The 21185-nt window shown below is 41.1% G+C and overlaps 1 protein-coding gene across 1 annotated transcript in view; it reads right to left on the bottom strand.

Moving 5' to 3' along the window:
* Positions 1-921: 921 nt before the first annotated feature.
* The window catches only part of prima1 (proline rich membrane anchor 1), a 64723-nt gene continuing 44459 nt past the window's right edge, over positions 922-21185 (bottom strand). The window contains exon 4 of the mRNA XM_035793971.2: positions 922-5458. Coding sequence (XP_035649864.1) covers positions 5359-5458 — 100 coding nt within the window. The 3' untranslated portion in view covers positions 922-5358. The remainder of the gene's footprint in view (positions 5459-21185) is intronic.

Below are 21185 nucleotides of genomic sequence, written 5' to 3'. Positions count from 1 at the left end.
AGAATGCGATTGCGCGTTTAGGGACCTGTTGTGTAGCCTAAACATGCAATTTCTTTCAGCAACATGACAGTATATCATTTTCAACCACATAAAATACACCTTCCTAATATTGAGTTACACCCTCTTTGCCCTCAGAACAGCCGGGGGCCCTAATCGGCCGCTTATGTTGCTTATGCCTGGAGCCAGCCCAGATTATACTATATTTAGAAAGCATATAAGTCATTCCAAGCCTTATTCATACAGTTTTGTTGAATAGGAAATACATCAAATGAAATATATCATATTTTCATCATATACAACTTTCACCATATACAACTGTGTACTTGAACTTGTGTCCTCTAAAGTGACTACAACTCAGCAATTTATATTTAAAAAAATGTCCAGAAAGGTTTAAACCTTTCTTAGAGTATGCAGCATTACTCGTTATTGTTTACTGCCTCTCATGATAAATAATTACTTTTGGGGATGACGTACATTACATTTTAGATTACATTTAGTTACATTTAACTGGTTAACTCCTGCGACCTGTACAGGTTTCTTTGAAGTGCTTTAATGCAATCAGTCGTAAAGCAATACAAAGCCTATATTGTACTATGCAAAGGAATAAAGCTTTTTGTTGTTGTTTCCCATGTCATTTCAATGAAGTTACATTGAACAAATGTGGAATAGACGTTGAATTGACTGTCTGTGCCCTTCCAATGTCGTGTTCATCAAGTTTTTCAGGGCCAAATCCCAATTTGAGATTTTTGGGGGGTTTATTAAATCATGCATTGATATCAGTGAGAAATGTGCACAATGCATTTTCAAAGGGTTGATCCCCGATTGATTGGAAACAGTACAATCCCTCCAACAACGATCCACACAGTCTTGGATTCATTGAGGAAGCAATATGGAACAAACTGACAATAGATCATATTCAATAGTACAATTTTATTGAAAACTAAAAAAAAGTCAGCAGGTTGCAATTTAAATTAGTTCAATGCACAATATATATATGTATATATTTATTGTTTTGGTATGTGATGCATACATTGTGCAACAACCTTTTAATTACTCAAATATACATGAATGGCTTGTTCCAGACACACAACAACATTTACTCAACTCAGACTGGTAGCATTTCAACATCTTGTTTCTTAATATTTAATCCTATAAACGTACAGTATTTTATTTACTCTGTACACACGAGAAACAGTCAAGAAGACAAGTCTTAAATACTGATATTTACATTCATGCTATTTTTGTTATACTTATTTTGTACATTATAATACACCACTATGTTCATGTAGTGGAGTTAACTGTAGGTATAGACTGTATGGGCTGTAGGTATAGACTATGCAAATAGTGTGTCCAGTATGATTTCTTTTGTAGCATGAAATGAAGAAGGACGGACAGCTTGGACATACAGACATACATACCTTTGTGTGCAAGATGATGATCTATGAGCTCTGTTATCATTGTGTTTTACTCTTCTTCTGATGTCAATAAATGTTTGATTTTAATGTATGTTGAATTTCAGCATGTTAACCCATTATGACCCACTTCCCTACAGCCCACTAAAGCTGTGTATCCTTAGGGAGAGGGGGATTGGAAGAATCACTCTTCAGAAGAAATATAACTTTTTGATCTAACCACAGGCAGATCATTCGGCAAAAAAAAAGGATACACCTCAAAATGTTCCCAATGTTTACGTAGATTAAAGGGATAGTACAAATAAATTACAAAATGACATGTTTGTTTCCTAACCTTCCTAACCGTAATCAGTTTGCTTATGCATCTACTGACCACTATTGGCTTACAGCATTTTCCAATCAAATGCAATATTAGCAATGGCTTCTAACCAGGTCAATGACTTCTCACCAAGTCACATTTCTACACAATCCCTTTTGGAGACTTTGGGATGATTTGAGCATGACATTTAATTCATGATGATATCGGGTACATTGACTTTGAGAAATAATCAACCATGTTAGCTACAATGCTTTTAGGAAACACACCTTGAAAACAATGCAGTACCAGACATATTGTAGGTGGAGTAATTTACTGTGGTAGCTATTAGGGACTGTTCGAAAATTACTGCATGGGAGGGGGGTTCCAACTCGAGACGTCATTAAAAAACTTTTAAAATGCACCCCCCTCCCCAACGTAAAACATATTTTCACACCCTTGTAATTGAAAATAATTAAATACCCTCCCCCTTCATTGAATTAACTCAAAATAATGATTACAACCACAGTAATAGTGATAAAGTAGTCCTACCTCCTTAATACCATCAGGGGGTGCATATTTGCAGGTCAGATTTTTAAAAAGTACCTTTTAAAAACACATATCATGCAATTCTAGTCAATGTACATGACTGAAGATATTAGCTAAATGTATTTTTTATATATCATTTTTTCTGAGCTAATAGTCGTCGGACCAGAACATAATATAATAGCAGCCCGATTCATAGGCCTACACTATTTTGAACACCATTTTTGAACACATCTTTTTAGTACATCACTAATTCAATGACAATAACATACTCGTTTAGATAAACGTCTCTACTCAATCTACATCGTGGAAGTTCAGCTTTACATCGTGATTGAAATGTAAAGGCAATGTTCACGGTAAACTCTGCATTCGTCAGCTCAATCGGAAAATACCTTTACATTTCTATCGCAGGATCTGTCACGCTTCAGCGTTGATTGGGGAAAAACAGGCAGCCCACCCTACTTTTTATTTGCTCAAAACAATCAGCTTGGTTGCAAGAGAAACTGTCGCTCCCAACATGTCCCAAAAGAAAGGCCGATTTAGAAAATAGAAGTTTCAGGGAAGAATGAACAGAGAGATATGTATTCATTTTTACCACATTTCTCCGATGCTAAACCAGTGTGTCTTGTTTGCAACCAAACTGTCGCTGTTTGCAAATAATTAAATCTAAGATGTTATATGATTCTAAGCATTGTAGCCTACTTGCCACCCCAGACAGAAGCCCGACGCAGAAAAATGTAAGCTTTAACTGCTGGCTGCTCTTCCATGGCTTCACCCAACAAGAGACAGTCACAAGTGCACTCCTAAAAACTGCCTGGGTTTAAAAATCTTCCCTTTTAGAGAAAGTGAATAGCTCAATTGGTAGCGACAGAGTTACACATTGTAGGCCTATTAGATTACTTCCCAAGCAATGTTCTTTTCAAATATTCTCGGCTATAAAACGTCATAGCTCAACCTCTGAATGACAGAGACAAAGCAAAGATATTCCCCATATGCATCGGAGTTGCGTCTTTGGGCATTTTGCAACTTGTTTCTAGCATAAAGCATCGGGGAGAAAAACCTTGTTATAAAGTCACTTTATATATGCAGAATCCGTTTTAATCTCTTCAAAATCTTAACCTAACAAGGGGTATGATTTTGCCAGTTTCTTTAACAAGAAACTAGGCTATGGCATACCCTCACATAGGCCTACTCCTTCAATTCGAGCACTGGTTTTAACTTAACAGACCAAGCCATTCACGGACACAGATGTATTTAAGGAGTGGTGACACTATTGGAGGAATTGGCCAACAAATCTATGGATAGCCTTTAGTTTTGTCTGTTAAAACAGGTAGGCCTACCTTTTATTTCTTAAATAGGAAGAAATCGGCTTCAACACATAGATCTGTTGTTGTTAGTTAATTGGCATAATTTCATCCTCCTGATTGATTGCACCGTGGCTTTCGCTTCACGTTTTTGCACCACAAAGCTTTCATGGAAGCACTCGAAATCTGGCTTATTCTGAAAAACATGTTGTTTTGTGGCCTTTGGAGTGGCAAATATCATGAATAAAGTATATAGGAAAACCTGCAAAACAGCAAATATAAAACAGGGGAAAAATGCAATACCCTCTCCTGTGCCCAATAAAAATCTACACAATCCTCCCCAAAGCAAAAAAAAAGTTACACACCCCTCCCTTATTTTGGAGCGCCCCTCCTGCGCAGTCATTTTACAACTGTCTTTTAGATATGTATCCAGTAGACTATTAGGGTAGAAACTGCAGGTTAGCCATTAATGAAATGCTGAACCCTGGCTTTGTTAAGGGTGGAAAGCCCATAGGCAAAGCTAACATCCAAAGTTTTCAGTGCATTTAAGGTGTAGGTCATTAACCCAAATCCAGAAGACTGAATCCTGGAGCCAAACTTTACAATAGAGACTTTGACAAAAGAGTACAGAATGCAATTTTGGAATGCATTTTCTGGGGAAACATATACTTACAAATAAAAATAAAAAGGTTAATTCTACCTTTCTTAAAGGTAGACTCAGCAATATTGCATCATCATACACAGCGGGGCAATAACAAATGAACAAACTTGAAAGACTGCCGCTATTGGCTCTTCCCAATTTGATCCCCCTCTTGAGGCATGCCCACATTTCTGTAAGCAGGAAGTCGCTCCGCTGTGCATCATGATGTCATATTGCTAAATCCACATTGAATATAGCCCCTGTAAAAAACTCTTTGAGTCACATATGTGTAATTCTATGGGCTGAGTTCTCCCATTGATTAATATAGTCTAGACATACAGATCTGCGTCGGAAAGCACTAAACAGGATCCATAACTGGTCGGCATTGGATACTCTCATGTCCTATTTTCATAATAAGGAAACAACCCTTGGGAACATATCTCATATCCTTTCAAATTGCATAGTCAGAGACCAAAAGCAATACATTGAACTCTTCACGATGACAGTTCTTCTTTTGTCGTATTTTGGTGTACAGACCACTGCAATCCTTGTCCATCAACATGATTTTGTGTTTCAAGTAGAATGTCAATTAACAAAAGGCGTCATCAAGGAACCTTCAGAGGCAGGAGAGGAAGGGGAAGGGGGGACAAGACAATGAAATGTGGAGGTTTGCGGAAAGTGCAGAAAGAGAAAGACAGAAATCATTGCATTCAACAGAAAGTGCATGCGATTTTTTATCCTCTGTATTTCGTGTCGCTTCTGTCCACTTAGGGGTCTCCAAGGTGATGTATGGACTTACAGATTTGGCCAATGTGCTGGCAGCTGTTATCGAGTGCCCGCTAGACATCGAGTCCACACTAGACGAGCCATCCCGTTAAGGCTTCCAGTGCTAAGCCCTCAAGCCCTGCGTGTGAAGGAGTCAGCTACTGAGTTCCAAACCCGGATTAATATATTTATCAATGCTATTCTCTTTCACAGACCTACGGCCAAGCTCTCTTTCATATGGTCCCACAATGGTCTGAAGCATGATTTGCTGTTGGGTTGCAAGTTCATACTCTCCCTCCTACCAGCCCCCCTGCCTTCTCAAAGTCAAGGAGGGCTTCTTGTCATTTCTAGTGGTTTGGGGTTGTGGTTGCCGTGATCCTTCTATCTGGGCACTTCCTACACCCCTGTGTTGTTGGTGTCCACCGTCTTCTTGCTGCGCGAGCTCATGGCGTACTCCCCTCGGCTTGTTCCATTCTCCTCCTTCCGTAGGGGTTTCCTATGACACAGGTGACAAAAATAATCAGATGTCAACATGTGAACAGTACTGCTCCTGTGACTACATCTGATGCATACAGTTGTTCTATGTCTTGCGCCTGTGTCCTTTAACTCCCTTGTTGGTTCATTTGAAATCAATTGACTCTGAAGAGTATATCCACATTCACGGTAGAGAAGACAAGCATTGGCCAATCTGTCGCAAGTCAAAAGTGAAATGTGCATGCACCCTCCACAAGATTCAAAGCATTTATGCTTACGACACAAGTGGGGAGAATATTATTTTGACTGCAGATGGATACAATGAAGCTAGCAATCTAGCTAGATAGATAGGTTCAATTTGTTTAGAATTACTTATAGCTATTAGCTTACTATTACTTCAGCTACAGCAGCTAGCTAGCCTGCCAACTTAGAGACATTACTGTGCAGCCGTCTTCATCGACCTGGCTAAGGCTTTCGACTCTGTCAATCACAACAATCTTATTGGCAGACTCAACAGCCTTGGTTTCTCAAATGATTGCCTCGCCTGGTTCACCAACTACTTCTCTGATAGAGTTCAGTATGTCAAATCGGAGGGCCTGTTGTCCGGACCTCTGTCAGTCTCTATGGGGGTGAGCTTCAATGCCATACAACTCTCCTTCCGTGGCCTCCAACTGCTCTTAAAACTTCTTAGGGCTGAGATTCCGCTAACGGGATTGATATGACAACAGCCAGTGAAAGTGCAGGGCGCCAAATTCAAAACAACAGAAATCCCATAATTAAAATTCCATACATAGAAGTATTTCACACCATTTTAAAGATATGCTTCTTGTTAATCCCACCACAGTGTCCGATTTCAAATAGGCTTTACAGCAAAAGCACCACAAACGATTATGTTAGGTCAGAGCCAAGTCATAGAAAAACACAGCCATTTTTCCAGCCAAAGAGAGGAGTCACAAAATTCAGAAATAGAGATAAAATGAATCACTAACCTTTGATGATCTTCATCAGATGACACTCATAGGACTTCATGTTACACAATACATATATGTTTTGTTTAAAAAAATCTAAATATACATTGACGCCTTATGTTCAGTAATTCCAAAAAAATCCCGTGATTTTGCAGAGAGCCACATCAATTTACAGAAATACTCATTAGAAATGTTGATGAAAATACAAGTGTTATGCATGGAACTTTAGATACACTTCTCCTTAATGCAACCGCTGTGTCAGATTTCAAAAAAGCTTTACGGAAAAAGCAAACCATGCTATAATCTGAGTACAGTGCTCAGACACAAAAACAAGCCGTACAGATACCCGCCATATTGTGCAGTCAACATTAGTCAAAAATAGCTTTATAAATATTCACTTTGATGATCTTCATCAGAATGCACTCTGAGGAATCCGTTCGATAATGTCCATAATTTATGTCCAAATAGCTACTTTTGTTAGCGCGTTTTGTAAACAAATCCAAAGTCACGAAGGAGCAGACGAAATGTCAAAAAGTTCCGTTACAGTCCATAGAAACATGCCAAACGATGTATAGAACAAATCTTTAGGATGTTTTTAACATAAATCTTCAATAATATTCCAACCGGAGAACTCCTTTGTCTGTAGAAAAGCAGTGGAACAGAGATCGCTCTCACGTGTATGAGCATCACGAGTTCAAAGCATTCTGCCAGACCTCTGACTCATTCCCCTCTCATTCGCCCCCACTTCACAGTAGAAGCATCAAACTAGGTTCTAAAGACTGTTGACATCTAGTGGAAGCCTTTGGAAGTGCAACATGACCAATATCCCACTATCTTCAATAGGGAATGAGTTGAAAAACGACCAACCTCAGATTTCCCACTTCCTGGTTGGATTTTTTCTCATGTTTTTGCCTGCCATATGAGTTCTGTTATACTCACAGACATAATTCAAACAGTTTTAGAAACTTCAGAGTGTTTTCCATCCAAATATACTAATAATATGTATATATTAACAACTGGGACTGAGTAGCAGACAGTTTACTCTGGGTACCTCTGGGCACTGCAAAAATCACTAAAGCTGGAGACTCTTACCTCCCTCACTAGCTTCATGCACCAGATGTCAGAGAAGCTCACAGATCACTGCACCTGTACATAGCTCATCTGTATATAGCCAATCCAATCTACCTCATCCCCATACTGTATTTATTTATTTATCTTGCTCCTTTGCAACCCAGTATCTCAACTTGCACATTAATCTTCTGCACATTCTACCATTCAAGTGTTTAATTGCTATATTGTAATTACTTCACCACCATGGCCTGTTTATTGCCTTACCTCTCTTATCCTACCTCCTTTGCACATGCTGTATATAGATTTTTCTACTGTAATTATTGGTTGTATGTTTGTTAATTCCATGTGTAACTCTGTGTTGCTGTATGTGTCAAACTGCTTTGCTTTATCTTGGCCAGGTCGCAGTTGCAAATGAGAACATATTCTCAACTAGCCTACCTGGTAAAATAAAGGTGAAATAAAATAAATATTTAAAAAAAATAGTTTGCCAGCAACACTCGTCTTATTAGACAATGCTAGCTAGTTGGCTAGCCATGCACAGAATACTACATATTGCCTATCAAGCCATTAGCATTCTAACAAATGCTAGCAAGGAAAGTAGCCAAACTGGATGGAAGTGAGCAAACCTCAGTCAACCAATCATACCATCTGACACTCATTTCAGAAATGAGGAGGTGTGTAACATCTTCCATTGCCCTCCACTAAAGCCAATGCGTACATCACTTGTCTTTTCTACCAAAAATCTGTCTTAAGCATAGGTAAAAGATCTGAATATCTTGAGATCAATAGTTAATAGACTCCAAGCTACTGTATACCTACTATTATGTTGAAAAGCACTGTGATTAAAAGAAAAAGCACAAAGGAGTTGGTTATGGAAGCCATTTGATATTATGATTGTAGAGGAAGGTCTATCTAAACCATAAACATACTATTGGGGAAGTTACTGGCTACGCACAAGGATTTAGTCAGAGTTTAATGCATGTGACACATTAAACTCATCTAATAAAAAAAGAAGAAGAATGGAATCTAAATGGAAAAAGTGACACTTCTCCCAAGAGGTATACTTCCCTACAGATAGATAAGATGTAAATCCACACAACAGCTTTAATTTGTAATTGTGAATAAAAAATGGCCACCAGCGTTTAAGAGCTTAGACCTGGAGAGAGCTGGGCCTGGTATAATGCAGCCAGTGAGCAGTATATTGCATTGGCTGATTCACAGCTGCTGAGGGTCATCAAAGTGAGTTATCCTGTTCTCCAAATGACTTTCTGCCGCCTTTAATGGCCCCGTGAGCGAACACAGTGGCCTCCTTCCCTAACTCAACCTACCCATCCTGTCGCTCCCCTAATTAAGAGATCCAAGATATGTGACCCTTTCAGGCAAGGACCCAAATAACTCAATTATGGGTCCCTGCAGGGATGGCAAGACTGGGCTTGATCAATGTGCCCAGGAGGTCCTGGGAGGGCTCTGTGTTTGTTCTCCCCATAATGTCACTTTTAGATGATGTGGACCGTCGTGCTGTGTCCATAATGGTAACAGACAAATAAGATGGACATACAGATCTCTATAAGATCTCTTGGCTTTTTCAACCAGAATAAAGTCTGGATATGCTGTCTGCTTTTTCAGGGAAAGACACTGAAAATGGCTATATGCTCCTCATACGTAGCTGTAGTGTGAGACAATCCCCTTTGTTGGCATTATCATTTTTCGCCCCATACTTAATCAGCATATCAGCATATGAGGTATCTCAACTTTGCATGGTGACGGTTTTGGGATACAAGGCCTCTGTCTGTCTGAAACTCTTAAAAACAAACAAATGGGAAACTTTCTCAGTTCTGAAGCCACTCAGCCCATACACATTAATCCAGTCACTTTCCCCAGAGCCACCTCTCTCAAAGTTTCAGCAATGGTCGGGAATGCTTTTGCTCATTTGTGGTGATACTGTAAAAACAATCTGGGTCCCTCAAAGATGGGTGGATGAGACACATCCTGTAGCCAGGCCATCTGTCCTCCAAACATGATTTTGATTGAATATGGCCCATCCTCAAGGACTTGAGGATGTGCACTCATGAGGGGCATAGTACCATTTTCTGTTTATCATTGAACATCACATTCGAGTAATGTGCGCACATCCCGACATCAACAAGCTCTGTAGCAGGATAGCTAATGCTGGGAACTTGACAAACTTAACAGTGAGCGAGTGATGACCATGAAAACATGCAAAACTGATGGCTATAGCTATGTTCAACAATTATATTATTCTTCTATTACTCTATTTGTGATATTTCACTTTGCCTCGCTGGATTTCTAGGTAATCAATCCTCTGATGACATCTGTAATGTTGTAGACGATAAGCATGTGATTACGTGTTTGTTAACTTGCACGAGCTGCATTTGAAATTGCATGTGATCATATCCACTGCTAGGTACACAAAGAGGTTTTGGAGGTGCACGTGGAACTTTTCATGATACGGACAGGAAATGGGTCTGTACGAAAGAGCATCCTTTATGATATCAGAAGAACATTTTGTTCAAATGCAGTAAGCTCAGTCAGCCATTTAAAAGGTCAAATCTTTTGTGAAGAGACAATCTTTGCAGACCGCAACAGCCTCCTACCCTTCACGCCCTTCTTCACACACCGATTTCAGGCATGGTACAGTACCAGAGACTGACAGCAAAGAAATTCACAGCACACGAATTGAGGGCCCCAGATGCTTTCAAACATAGTCTGCTGCTACAGGCTACCAGCCATCCAAGGGTCATTACCATAATACATACAGTACACCAGGGTCTATCAGAGAAGACAACATGGATCATTGCTGAATATGAGTCAGGGCACGAAACTCCCAGTCTTTCATTGTCAAGGCTAACGCTAATTCCTTATGCTGACCATATAGTCATTCAGTGGCAGAGGAGTCAGTGACACAACCACAGAATAAATATTCTCAAGTAGAAGCCATGGGTCTGTGATTCATTTACTATAATCACACCATCACTCCTGTCCCTCTGCTAGTAAGCCCTCTGTCTTTTTCAAGGAGTCATCCTGAGCAAGTGAGCGACTGAGAACTATCAAGCCCCAAAATGGCTTTTGGGGGGGCCAAAAGCCACTCCTCTATTGGTTGTCCCTTCTTCAGTTACAAAGTAGTGAGTCAAATGTTGTAGGGCCTATATCATAAGTTGAAAGTCACTGTGCCTCTGTTAGAAGTAGACTAAACTGCCTGATCTGTTTCAAAAGAAGCCATTTATGATCCAAGTTCCTTCTCAAGATGAGTAGGCTATAGGCAGCAGTAGAAGTTATGTAGTTATTTTGATGGCTGTAGTAGTCTTTGTTGTTTTGGCCACTGGTCAAGCCATACTCATTGTAACTGGCAGCTCTGTGGTGGCTCTGCTCAGGGCCTTGGGGCCTTACATAATGTGCCAGGGGGAGAGTGAAGAAATTAGCTTTCAGCAGAGTCGCTGTGTCACTCCTTTCATTTCGGCTGACTCAGCTGGCAAACACACACAAACACGCGCGCGCACACACACACACACACTCAAACCTTCCTCTCCTCCTTCTCCTGATGGACAGCAAAACCTTGAGACTGAGGTCTGAGCAGCGACCAGACCCTTTCCCATGGTCCTTAAGAGGACTTGGCGACTGCCTGGGTTGACTGTGTGTGTGTGTGTTTGTTTGTGTGTGTGTGTCTTCACAGGGAAGTGGTAAGGCAAACATGTCTTCCAGTCACAGCAGTGACTTCAAACACCATTACCAGCAAATGGAGATCAAGTAAACATTTACAAGTACAGCACTTCTTATCTCTATGTACACAATGATACACTATGCAGTAAATACTACTGTGACCCAAAACAGAGACTAATGTTTCCTGGAGCTTGAATGTATAAACATTTTCATTAATTAAACAGATGCAACTTTGAGCGTTACTCAAATATATATTTTATTTACAGCAGCATAAAAAAAGAAGCATAAAAAAACCTGACAGCATGACACATTCAGGATAATAATTGAAATGTAATCTTGGTTAAACCAGAACTAAAGTCTTGTGTAATTGGTCAGATGCTCAATTAAGTTCTGGGTCCATATGTGTTAAGAGAAGAGGAACCGTAACAAAGAGCACCACCCTCTCCCTTTGCGATTCACGGGCAAGTCTATGGGCCAAATGTCCCCTCCCCTTTCCGAAACTCAAAAGATGCTAACACCTGTGAAATCGTGATTTGTCCAAAGCACCGAAACTAATGCTGCTCGTTATCACACGCATCCCGTTGTATCATGACAGATCTACGGTACCATTTATGTACTGTAGGACGTCCACCAGAGATGAGCTGAAATTCAAATTGGGATATTGATATGGGTGAACTGTAAAACACCTCTCAAAGTGTGAGTTCAGAAAACGTTCAGGAGTTCAGTGGCATGTTTTTTGCAATGTAATGGTAAGTTCCCATGGTTCTGGTGAATTCCAGAACTTCCAGATGAACTTTTATGACGTGGGTGTCCACATTTAAATACATTTTTGAGCAGACAAACTGTTTAAGATGGTTTTCTTGTTGAGAAAACATAATATAATCATATTTACAACCAACTTTACCAACCAACCACGGAAATATGTCATATTATGGTTGTCTATTTTGATCAACCAAAAATTACATCAATAAGATGTGTCAGATTTGCCTATTGGGCTAGATCCCTGCCAACAACACTTCATACTCAAGGAGTACAGTCCTACCACTGACCTAGAAAACCCAGTGAACTTCTAGGTCTCAGGGCGGGTGACGTCGTCACCACACAATGTCTGCTACTAACGCACACAACGCTAACTACAGATAACTGGGAAAAACTTGATTAAATTAGGGATAAAAAGAATACAGTACCAGTCAAAGGTTTTCCATTATTTGTATTATTGTAGAATAATAGTGAAGATATCAAAACAATTAAATAACACACATGGAATCCTGTAGTAACAAAAAAAGTGTTAAACAAATCAAAATATATTTCCTATTTGAAATTCTTCAAAGTAACCACCTTAATGACAGCTTTGCACACTCTTGGCATCCTCTCAACTAGCTTCACGTCCAACTCATCCCAAACCATGTCAGTTGGGTTGAGGTCAGGTGATTGTGGAGACTAGGTTATCTGATGCAGCACTCCATCACTCTCCTTCTTGGTCAAAAAGCCCTTACTAGGCCTGGATGTGTGTTGGGTCATTTTCCTGTTGAAAAACAAATGATAGTCCCACTAAACGCAAACCAGATCGGATGACGTAACTCTGCAGAATGTTGTGGTAGCCATGCTGGTTAAGTGTGCCTTGAATTCTAAATAAATCACAGACAGTGTCACCAGCAAAGCACCCCCACACCATCACACCCCCTCCTCCACGCTTCACGGTGGGAACCACACATGTGGAGATCATCCGTTCACCTACTCTGCGTCTCACAAAGACACAAGTGTCTTCTTCTTATTGATGTCCTTTAGTAGTGGTTTCTTTGCAGCAATTCGACCATGAAGACCTGAGTCTCTTCTAAACAGTTGATATTGAGATGTGTCTGTTACTTGAACTCTGTGAAGCATTTATTTGGGCTGCAATCTTTAGGTGCAGGTAACTCTAATGAATTATCCTCTGTAGCAGAGGTAACTCTGGGTCTTTATTTCCTGTGGTGATCCTCATGAGAGCCAGTTTCATCATAGCGCTTGATGGTTTTTGCGACCGCACATGAAGAAACTTTCAACGTTCTTGAAATGTTCCACATTGACTGACCTTCATGTCTTAAAGTAATTATGGACTGTTGTTTCTCTTCGCTTATTTGAGCTGTTCTTGCCATAATATGGACATCGCATTTGACCAAATAGGGCTATCTTTTGTGTACCAACTCTACTGTCACGAGTCCGACCGAGGGTGGCTTCCCTTCCCGGTCGGGTGGCGCTCGGCGGTCTTCGTCACCGGCCTATTAGCTGCCACTGATTGTCTTTCCTCCCCCTCCTTGTATGTTTATTGGTAGCACCTGTTTGTGTTGATTAGTTGGGCTTCTTTAGACAGCCGGCCCGCCTGTTTGTTGTGCGGGATTAATTATTGTAACCTTCGGCTCTGTAGTAGAGGAACGTGTTTGTTCCTGGTCGTGAATTTTCAGTTGTACATTTTCATTCCCCGTGTTTGGGGCCGTTATTATTGTGAGCACCCTGTGGTGCGTTGGTGCAATTAAAGAGCACAGCATTGCACTCTCTGTCTCTGGCGTCTGACTCCACACCCACGACACCCAGAGCATTACACCTACCTTGTCACAACACAACTGATTGGCTCAAACGCATTAAGAAGGAAAGAAATTCCACAAATTAACTTTTAACAAGGCACACCTGTTAATTGGGGCAGCAGGTAGCCTAGTGGTAAGAGCGTTGGGCCAGTAACCGAAAGGCTGCTAGATCGAATCCTCGAGCTGACAAGGTAAAAATCTGTTCTGCCCCTGAACAAGGCAGTTAACCCACTGTTCCTAAGCTGTCATTGTAATTAAGAATTTATTCTTAACTGACTTGCCTAGTTAAATAAAACATGTAAATGCATTCCAGGTGACCTCATGAAGCTGGTTGAGAGAATGCCAAGATGTGCAAAGCTGTTATCAAGGCAAAGGGTGGCTACTTTGAAGAACCTCAAATATGTTCGCACACTTTACTATATGATACCATAAGTGTTATTTCTTAGTTTTAATGTATTCACTATTATTCTACAATGTAGAAAATACTACAAATAAAGAAAAACCCTTGAATGAGTAGGTGTGTCCAAACCTTTGACTGGTACTGTATATTGTAGAAAGCAGGTGCTTCCACACAGGTGTGGTTCCTGAGTTAATTAAGCAATTAACATCCCATCATGTAGTGTATAAAAATGCCCAGTTGCCCAATAGAGATCCAGACACTTGAAGAATCTATGCAAAGGCGCATTGAAGCGGTTCTGAAGGCTAGTGGTGGCCCAACGCACTATTAAGAGACTTTATGTGGGTGTTTATTTTATTTTGGCAGTCACCTGTAGCTAGCAATTATAGTTAGTGAGTTTCTTTCTGCCCTTTTAGTCTGTAATTTACTGTGTGGGTGTACACTCACATTTCCCATTACCTACAGAGTATCCCTGGACAGGGAACTCCTAACCAATAAGGCCACTCTAGTATTTACATGTATATGTCCCCCATCCTAGCCTGGCCCAGTTTGGAATGTGCTGTACTAGCTCTTCCCCTTCTCTTTAGAAATGTATTCGCTAGCACCTGCAATCCCCATCCATCCACATAAGACTTGGAATGTGTGTGTGTGTGTGTGTTGTACGGTAGAGTGTTGTGCGTGCATGGTGGCACCATGGGGATGTTTCATTGCGGAGCTGAGTTCGGGGAGAAAAATATGCCCCCCCCCCCGTAGGGCCGCACACAGACGGCCCCTCAATGGGCCCTCGGCACACATGACAGGTGGTTCGTAACACATTGCAGGAGAACATAAATATTTCAAGACCCTTTTACGCAAGCCTCTCCCTTTGTAGAAACCGGATGGACTGTGTTTGTGGGATATTTGTTTTTGTACATTTGCAAAAGTACTGTCATTGGCGGTTGCTCCGGTAACAAGCAAGCTCACATAAAATAAGTACTACAGTTTACTATAGAATACTATAGTACTTACTATATAATTATATAGTACTCTGCAGTAAACTGTAGTATACTGTAGAAAACTACACTACACACTGCAGTATCCCTGGATTGCGTAGTGCTTAATAAATGTTTTTGTAGTATACTGTAGAATACTATACTCACACTGTAGTATCCCTCGATCGTGTAGTGCGTACTATAGTACGCACTGTAGTACACTGTAGTACCTTTCAGTCAATACCGTTTTTCTCAATCGCGTACAAGCAATCTGTGGATCTTTGTTGAAACGTATCTATAGCAGAACAGCACTGTTCAAATGCTCAAATACATTTACAGAACTTCTGATAATTTTCTTGCTTTAGTGAATACAAAATTCACTGTTAATTAAGTGTTCTGTTCACAGAATATAACACATCGCTTTCATCAAAAGAGAAATATGTGCAATTGTGATCAATGCTACAGAAAATCAGTAAAATATTACTGCACAACATTCTAAATCATTGCTGCACAACATTCTAAATCATTCTATCAGTGTCATATGTACAATATATGGAAAGAGGGGATTGTCACTGTTATGATTTCATACAATATTGCGGAAATGCTGAGATGCAGAGAATGCAGTTGGTCACTTCTAAGTAACTTTGGATTACTCCTAAGTCATCATCTTCAACATTGTGGGTACTGTTGCTGTGCACCAATGGAAAGTCTAAAGAACAATGAGCAAACCAGCCCTTGTATTGAATATATGGAATAGGATTGTGATGATACTGATGAATGAATCCTGCAGACAATGTGCAATTTGTAAGTCGCTCTGGATAAGAGCGTCTGCTAAATGACTTAAATGTAAATGTAAATGTTTAATTGTAAAAAATGATCAGGAACACAACTTAATTTGATGTGTATGAAATTGTTTGTTTGACTTTGCCCATAATTCTGTACCTTTGAATAGTTATTCTTCCAATTATGATCATCATGATTTAGTGACTGCAAAGAAAATGTATTAAACTACTGGAAATTTTGTCTGCTTGAACTCAAGCGATAAGCATGATTGCATTCATCTTTTCGCAGGCAGTCATGTTCTTTTGTTAAATCTATTTGTAAGTTTGATGGTATAACGTAGTTTTGATGAATGTATTTATGTTTCGAGAAGGCAAAAACATTTTGAAAACACATTTACTGTTTTGCAAAAGGCCACAGAATTATGTGTCGTGTGGACTCTGTTGTGAAAATTGACAACATTGTTCCAAAAATAATGCTTGTACCCAATTGTGAAAAACTGTAATACCACTCACTTACCATAGCATTTTGTACTACACTTCAATAATGATAAGTGAGAAAGTTACAGCGGGTCAAAATCCTACCCCCAAGACATTCTATCCTCCCCTGTTATTGGTAATGGTGAGAGGTTAGCATGTCTTGGGTGTATGATCGTTGTCCCTGATTGTTGTCCCTCTGTAACTTTCTCACTCATCATTATTCACAATTTATTCAGGATTATCCGTCATCATGGTTACATCCACATTCATGTAGAAGTGTTTGAAACATATTATATACAGTACTTATTTACAATGAAAGTGACTCCAAACTGATTTATTTTTCCCTCTACCTTTTTGAGAGGAAAAGATATTACTTGTTAAACAACATTTCTTTCTCTGAGCTGTTGAATTAGTGCACTCTTAGAAAAAAGGGTTCCAAAAGGAGTCTGCGGCTGTCCCCGTAGGAGAACTGTCACGCCCTGATCTGTTTCACCTGTCCTTGTGCTTGTCTCCACCCCCCTCCAGGTGTCGCCCATCTTCCCCACTTATCCCCTGGGTGTTTATACCTGTGTTTTCTGTCTATCTGTGCCAGTTTGTCTTGTTTGTCAAGCTTACCAGTGTTTTTTAGAATGTGGGGTTCGCATCCCACATCCTACTTAACCTTTTTACCTCCAGGGTCAAAAAAATGTAGGATGCTGAAGACAAAAAGATTATCATAGGCTATACTAAATATAAGGAATTATTTGAACAAAAATGGAAAGTTAGTGTGGCTTCACAAGTTATTTTACAACCATAGCCCGGATTCAATTTTGTGCCTATGCTGGTGTCTAATCTCAAATCCCGGTCCCTACCTGCTGAGCTGTTGTTCAGGGAACCCTGCCGATCCTTCACGACTGGACTACGACATAATCTGCTCGAGGGGATATGCCCATCTGCTAGCCGCAGCCCACTAGCTGTCTAGAGCATATTGGACTGTTAGCTGTATAGATCCATCGGCCAATTTCTTGGGCCACTATACCTATTTTGCCAATTGAAATTGGACCCCTCTGCAACTTGAAACCCTACTAATCCATCACGACTAGTCTATCGACGTCACCGCATGCGGAGGCTAAAACAAACTTTCCTCCTTTCGGCCTGCTAGCTGTCTGAATCGCCGTGTCTCCAGCCAGCCCAACCACTCACTGGACAACTATTGATCACCCGGCTATGCATGCATCTCCCTAATATCAATATGCCTTGTCCATTACTGTCCTGGATAGTGAATTATTGTCTTATTTTACTGTAGAGCCTCTAGCCCTGCTCAATATGCCTTAACAAACCATGTAGTTCCACCTCCCACATATGCAGTGACATCACCTGGTTTAAACGTCTCTAGTGAAAATATCTCTCTCATCATTTCTCATTGCCTAGGTTTACCTCCAATGTACTCACATCCTACCATACCTCTCTGTCTGTACATTATGGCTTGAATCTATTCTATCGCACCCAGAAACCTGCTCCTTTTACTCTCTGCTCCGAACGCACTAGACAACCAGTCCTGATAGCCTTTAGCCATACCCTTATCCTACTCCTCCTCTGTTCCTCTGATGATGTAGAGGTTAATCCAGGCCCTGCCGTGCCTACCTCCACTCCTACTCCCCAGGTGCTCTCATTTGTTGACTTCTGTAACTGTAATAGCCTTGGTTGCATGCATGTTAACATTAGAAGCCTCCTCCCTAAGTTTGTTTAATTCACTGCTTTAGCCCACTGTGCCAAACCGGATGTCCTAGCCTTGTCTGAATCCTGCCTTAGGAAGACCACCAAAAACCCTGAAATTTCCATCCCTAACTTTAACATTTTCCGACAAGATAGAACTGCCAAAGGGGGCGGTGTTGCAATCTACTGCAGAGATAGCCTGCAGAGTTCTTTCTTACTATCCAGGTCTTTACCCAAACAATTCGAGCTTCTACTTTTAAAAATCCACCTTTCTAGAAACAAGTCTCTCACCATTGTCGCTTGCTATAGACCACCCTCTGCCCCCAGCTGTGCGACATGCTTAACACCCCGGCCATCCTACAATCAAAGCTAGATGCCCTCAATCTCACACAAATTATCAATGAACCCACCAGGTACAACCCCAAATCCGTAAACACGCACACCCTCATAGATATCATCCTCGCCAACTTTCCCTCCAAATACACCTCTGTTGTTTTCAACCAAGATCTCAGCGATCACTGCCTCATTGCCTGCATCCGTAATGGGTCTGCGGTCAAACGACCACCCCTCATCACTGTCAAACGCTCCCTAAAACACTTCAGCAAGCAGGCCTTTCTAATCGACCTGGCCCGGGTATCATGGAAGGATATTGACCTCATCCCGTCAGTAGAGGATGCCTGGTTATTCTTTAAAAGTGCCTTACTCACCATCTTAAACAAGCATGCCCCATTCAAAAAATGTAGAACCAGGAACAGATATAGCCCTTGGTTCTCTCCAGACCTGACTGCCCTTGACCAGCACAAAAACATCCTGTGGCGTTCTGCATTAGCATCGAATAGCCCCCGTGATATGCAACTTTTCAGGGAAGTTAAGAACAAATATACACAGGCAGTTAGGAAAGGTAAGTTTAGCTTTTTCAAGCAGAAATTTGCATCCTGTAGCACAAACTCAAAACAGTTCTGGGACACTGTAAAGTCCATGGAGAATAAGAGCACCTCCTCCCAGCTACCCACTGCTCTGAGGCTAGGAAACACTGTTACAACCGACAAATCTACTATAATTGAGAATTTCAAGAAGCATTATTTTACGGCTGGCCATGCTTTCCACCTGGCTACCCGGACCCCAATCAACAGCCGTCCACCCCCACAGCAACTCACCCAAGCCTCCCCATTTCTCCTTCACCCAAATCCAGATAACTGAATTTCTGAAAGAGCGGCAAAATCTGGACCCCTACAACTCAGACGGGATAGACAATCTGGAACCTCTCTTCCTATAATTATCTGCCAAAATTGTTGCAACCCCTGTTCAACCTCTCTTTCATTTCGTCTGAGATTCCCAAAGATTGGAAAACTGCCGCGGTCATCCCCCTCTTCAAAGGCGGAGACACTCTAGACCCAAACTGCTACAGGCCTATATCTATCCTACCCTGCCTTTCTAAGGTCTTCGAAGGCCAAGTTAACAAACAGATTACCGACCATTTCAAATCCCACCGTACATTCTCTGCTATACAATCTGGTTTCAGAGCTGGTCATGGGTGCCCCTCAGCCATGCTCCAGGTCCTAAACGATATCATAACCGCCATTGATAAGAGACATTACTGTGCAGCCGTATTCATTGACCTCGTTAAGGCTTTCGACTCTGTCAATCACAACATTCTTATTGGCAGACTCAACAGCCTTGGTTTCTCAAATGATTGCCTCGCCTGGTTCACCAACTACTTCTCTGATAGTGTGAGTTCAGTGTGTCAAAGGGCCTGTTGTCCGGACCTCTGGCAGTCTCTATGTGGGTGCCACAGGGTTCAATTCTCGGGCCGACTCTCTACTCTGTGTACATCAATGATGTCGCTCTTGCTGCTGGTGATTCTTTGATCCACGTCTACGCAGACGACACCATTCTGTATACCTCTGGCCCTTCTTTGGACAATGTGTTAACTAACCTCCAGACGAGCTTAAATGCCATACAAATCTCCTTCCGTGGCCTCCAACTGCTCTTTAAATGCAAGTAAAACTAAATGAATGCTCTTCAACCGATCGCTGACTGCACCTGCCCGCCCGTCCAGCATCACTATTCTGGACGGTTCTGACTTAGAATATGTGAACAACTACAAATACCTAGGTGTCTGGTTAGACTGTAAACTCTCCTTCCAGATTCACATTAAACATCTCCAATCCAAAATTAAATCTAGAATCGGCTTCCTATTTCGCAACAAAGCATCCTTCACCCATGCTGCCAAACATACCCTCGTAAAACTCACCATCCTACCAATCCTCAACTTCGGCGATGTCATTTACAAAATAGTCTCCAACACTCTACTCAACAAATTGGGTGCAGTCTATCACAGTGTCATCTGTTTTGTCACTAAAGCTCCATACACTACCCACCTACCCACCACTGCGACCTGTACGCTCTCGTTGGCTGGCCCTCGCTACATACTCGTCGCCAAACCCACTGGCTCCAGGTAATCTACAAGTCTTTGCTAGGTAATGCCCTGCCTTATCTCAGCTCACTGGTCACCATAGCAGCACCCACCCGTAGCACGTGCTCCAGCAGGTATATCTCACTGGTCACCCCCAAAGCCAATGCCTCCTTTGGCCGCCTTCCAGTTCTCTGCTGCCAATGACTGGAATGAACTGCAAAAATCACTGAAGCTGGAGACTCATATTTCCCTCACTAGCTTTAAGCACCAGGTGTCAGAGCAGCTCACAGATCACTGAACCTGTACATAGCCCATCTGTAAATAGCCCATCCAACTACCTCATCCCCATACTGTATTTATTGACTTATCTTGCTCCTTTGCACCCCAGTATCTCTACTTGCACATTCATCCTCTGCACATTCTACCATTCCAGTGTTTAATTGCTAAATTGTAACTACTTCGTCACCATGGCCTATTTATTGCCTTACCTCAATTATATTTGCACATGCTGTATATAGACTTTTTCTACTTTATTATTGATTGTATTTTTGTTTATTCCAAGTATAACTCTTTGTTATTGTATGCGTCGAACTGCTTTGCTTTATCTTGGCCAAGTCGCAGTTGCAAATCAGAACTTGTTCTCAACTAGCCTACCTGGTTAAATAAAGGTGAAATAAAAAATGAATAAAAGAGCCACCTGCCAGGTGAGAAATACTGTAGAGTATTTAATATG

Source organism: Oncorhynchus keta, chromosome 19 (assembly GCF_023373465.1).
Source record: "Oncorhynchus keta strain PuntledgeMale-10-30-2019 chromosome 19, Oket_V2, whole genome shotgun sequence".
NCBI classification, from domain to species: domain Eukaryota; kingdom Metazoa; phylum Chordata; class Actinopteri; order Salmoniformes; family Salmonidae; genus Oncorhynchus; species Oncorhynchus keta.
The sequence above is the reverse complement of the archived record's forward strand: the minus strand, read 5'-3'. Positions and strand labels throughout refer to the sequence as shown.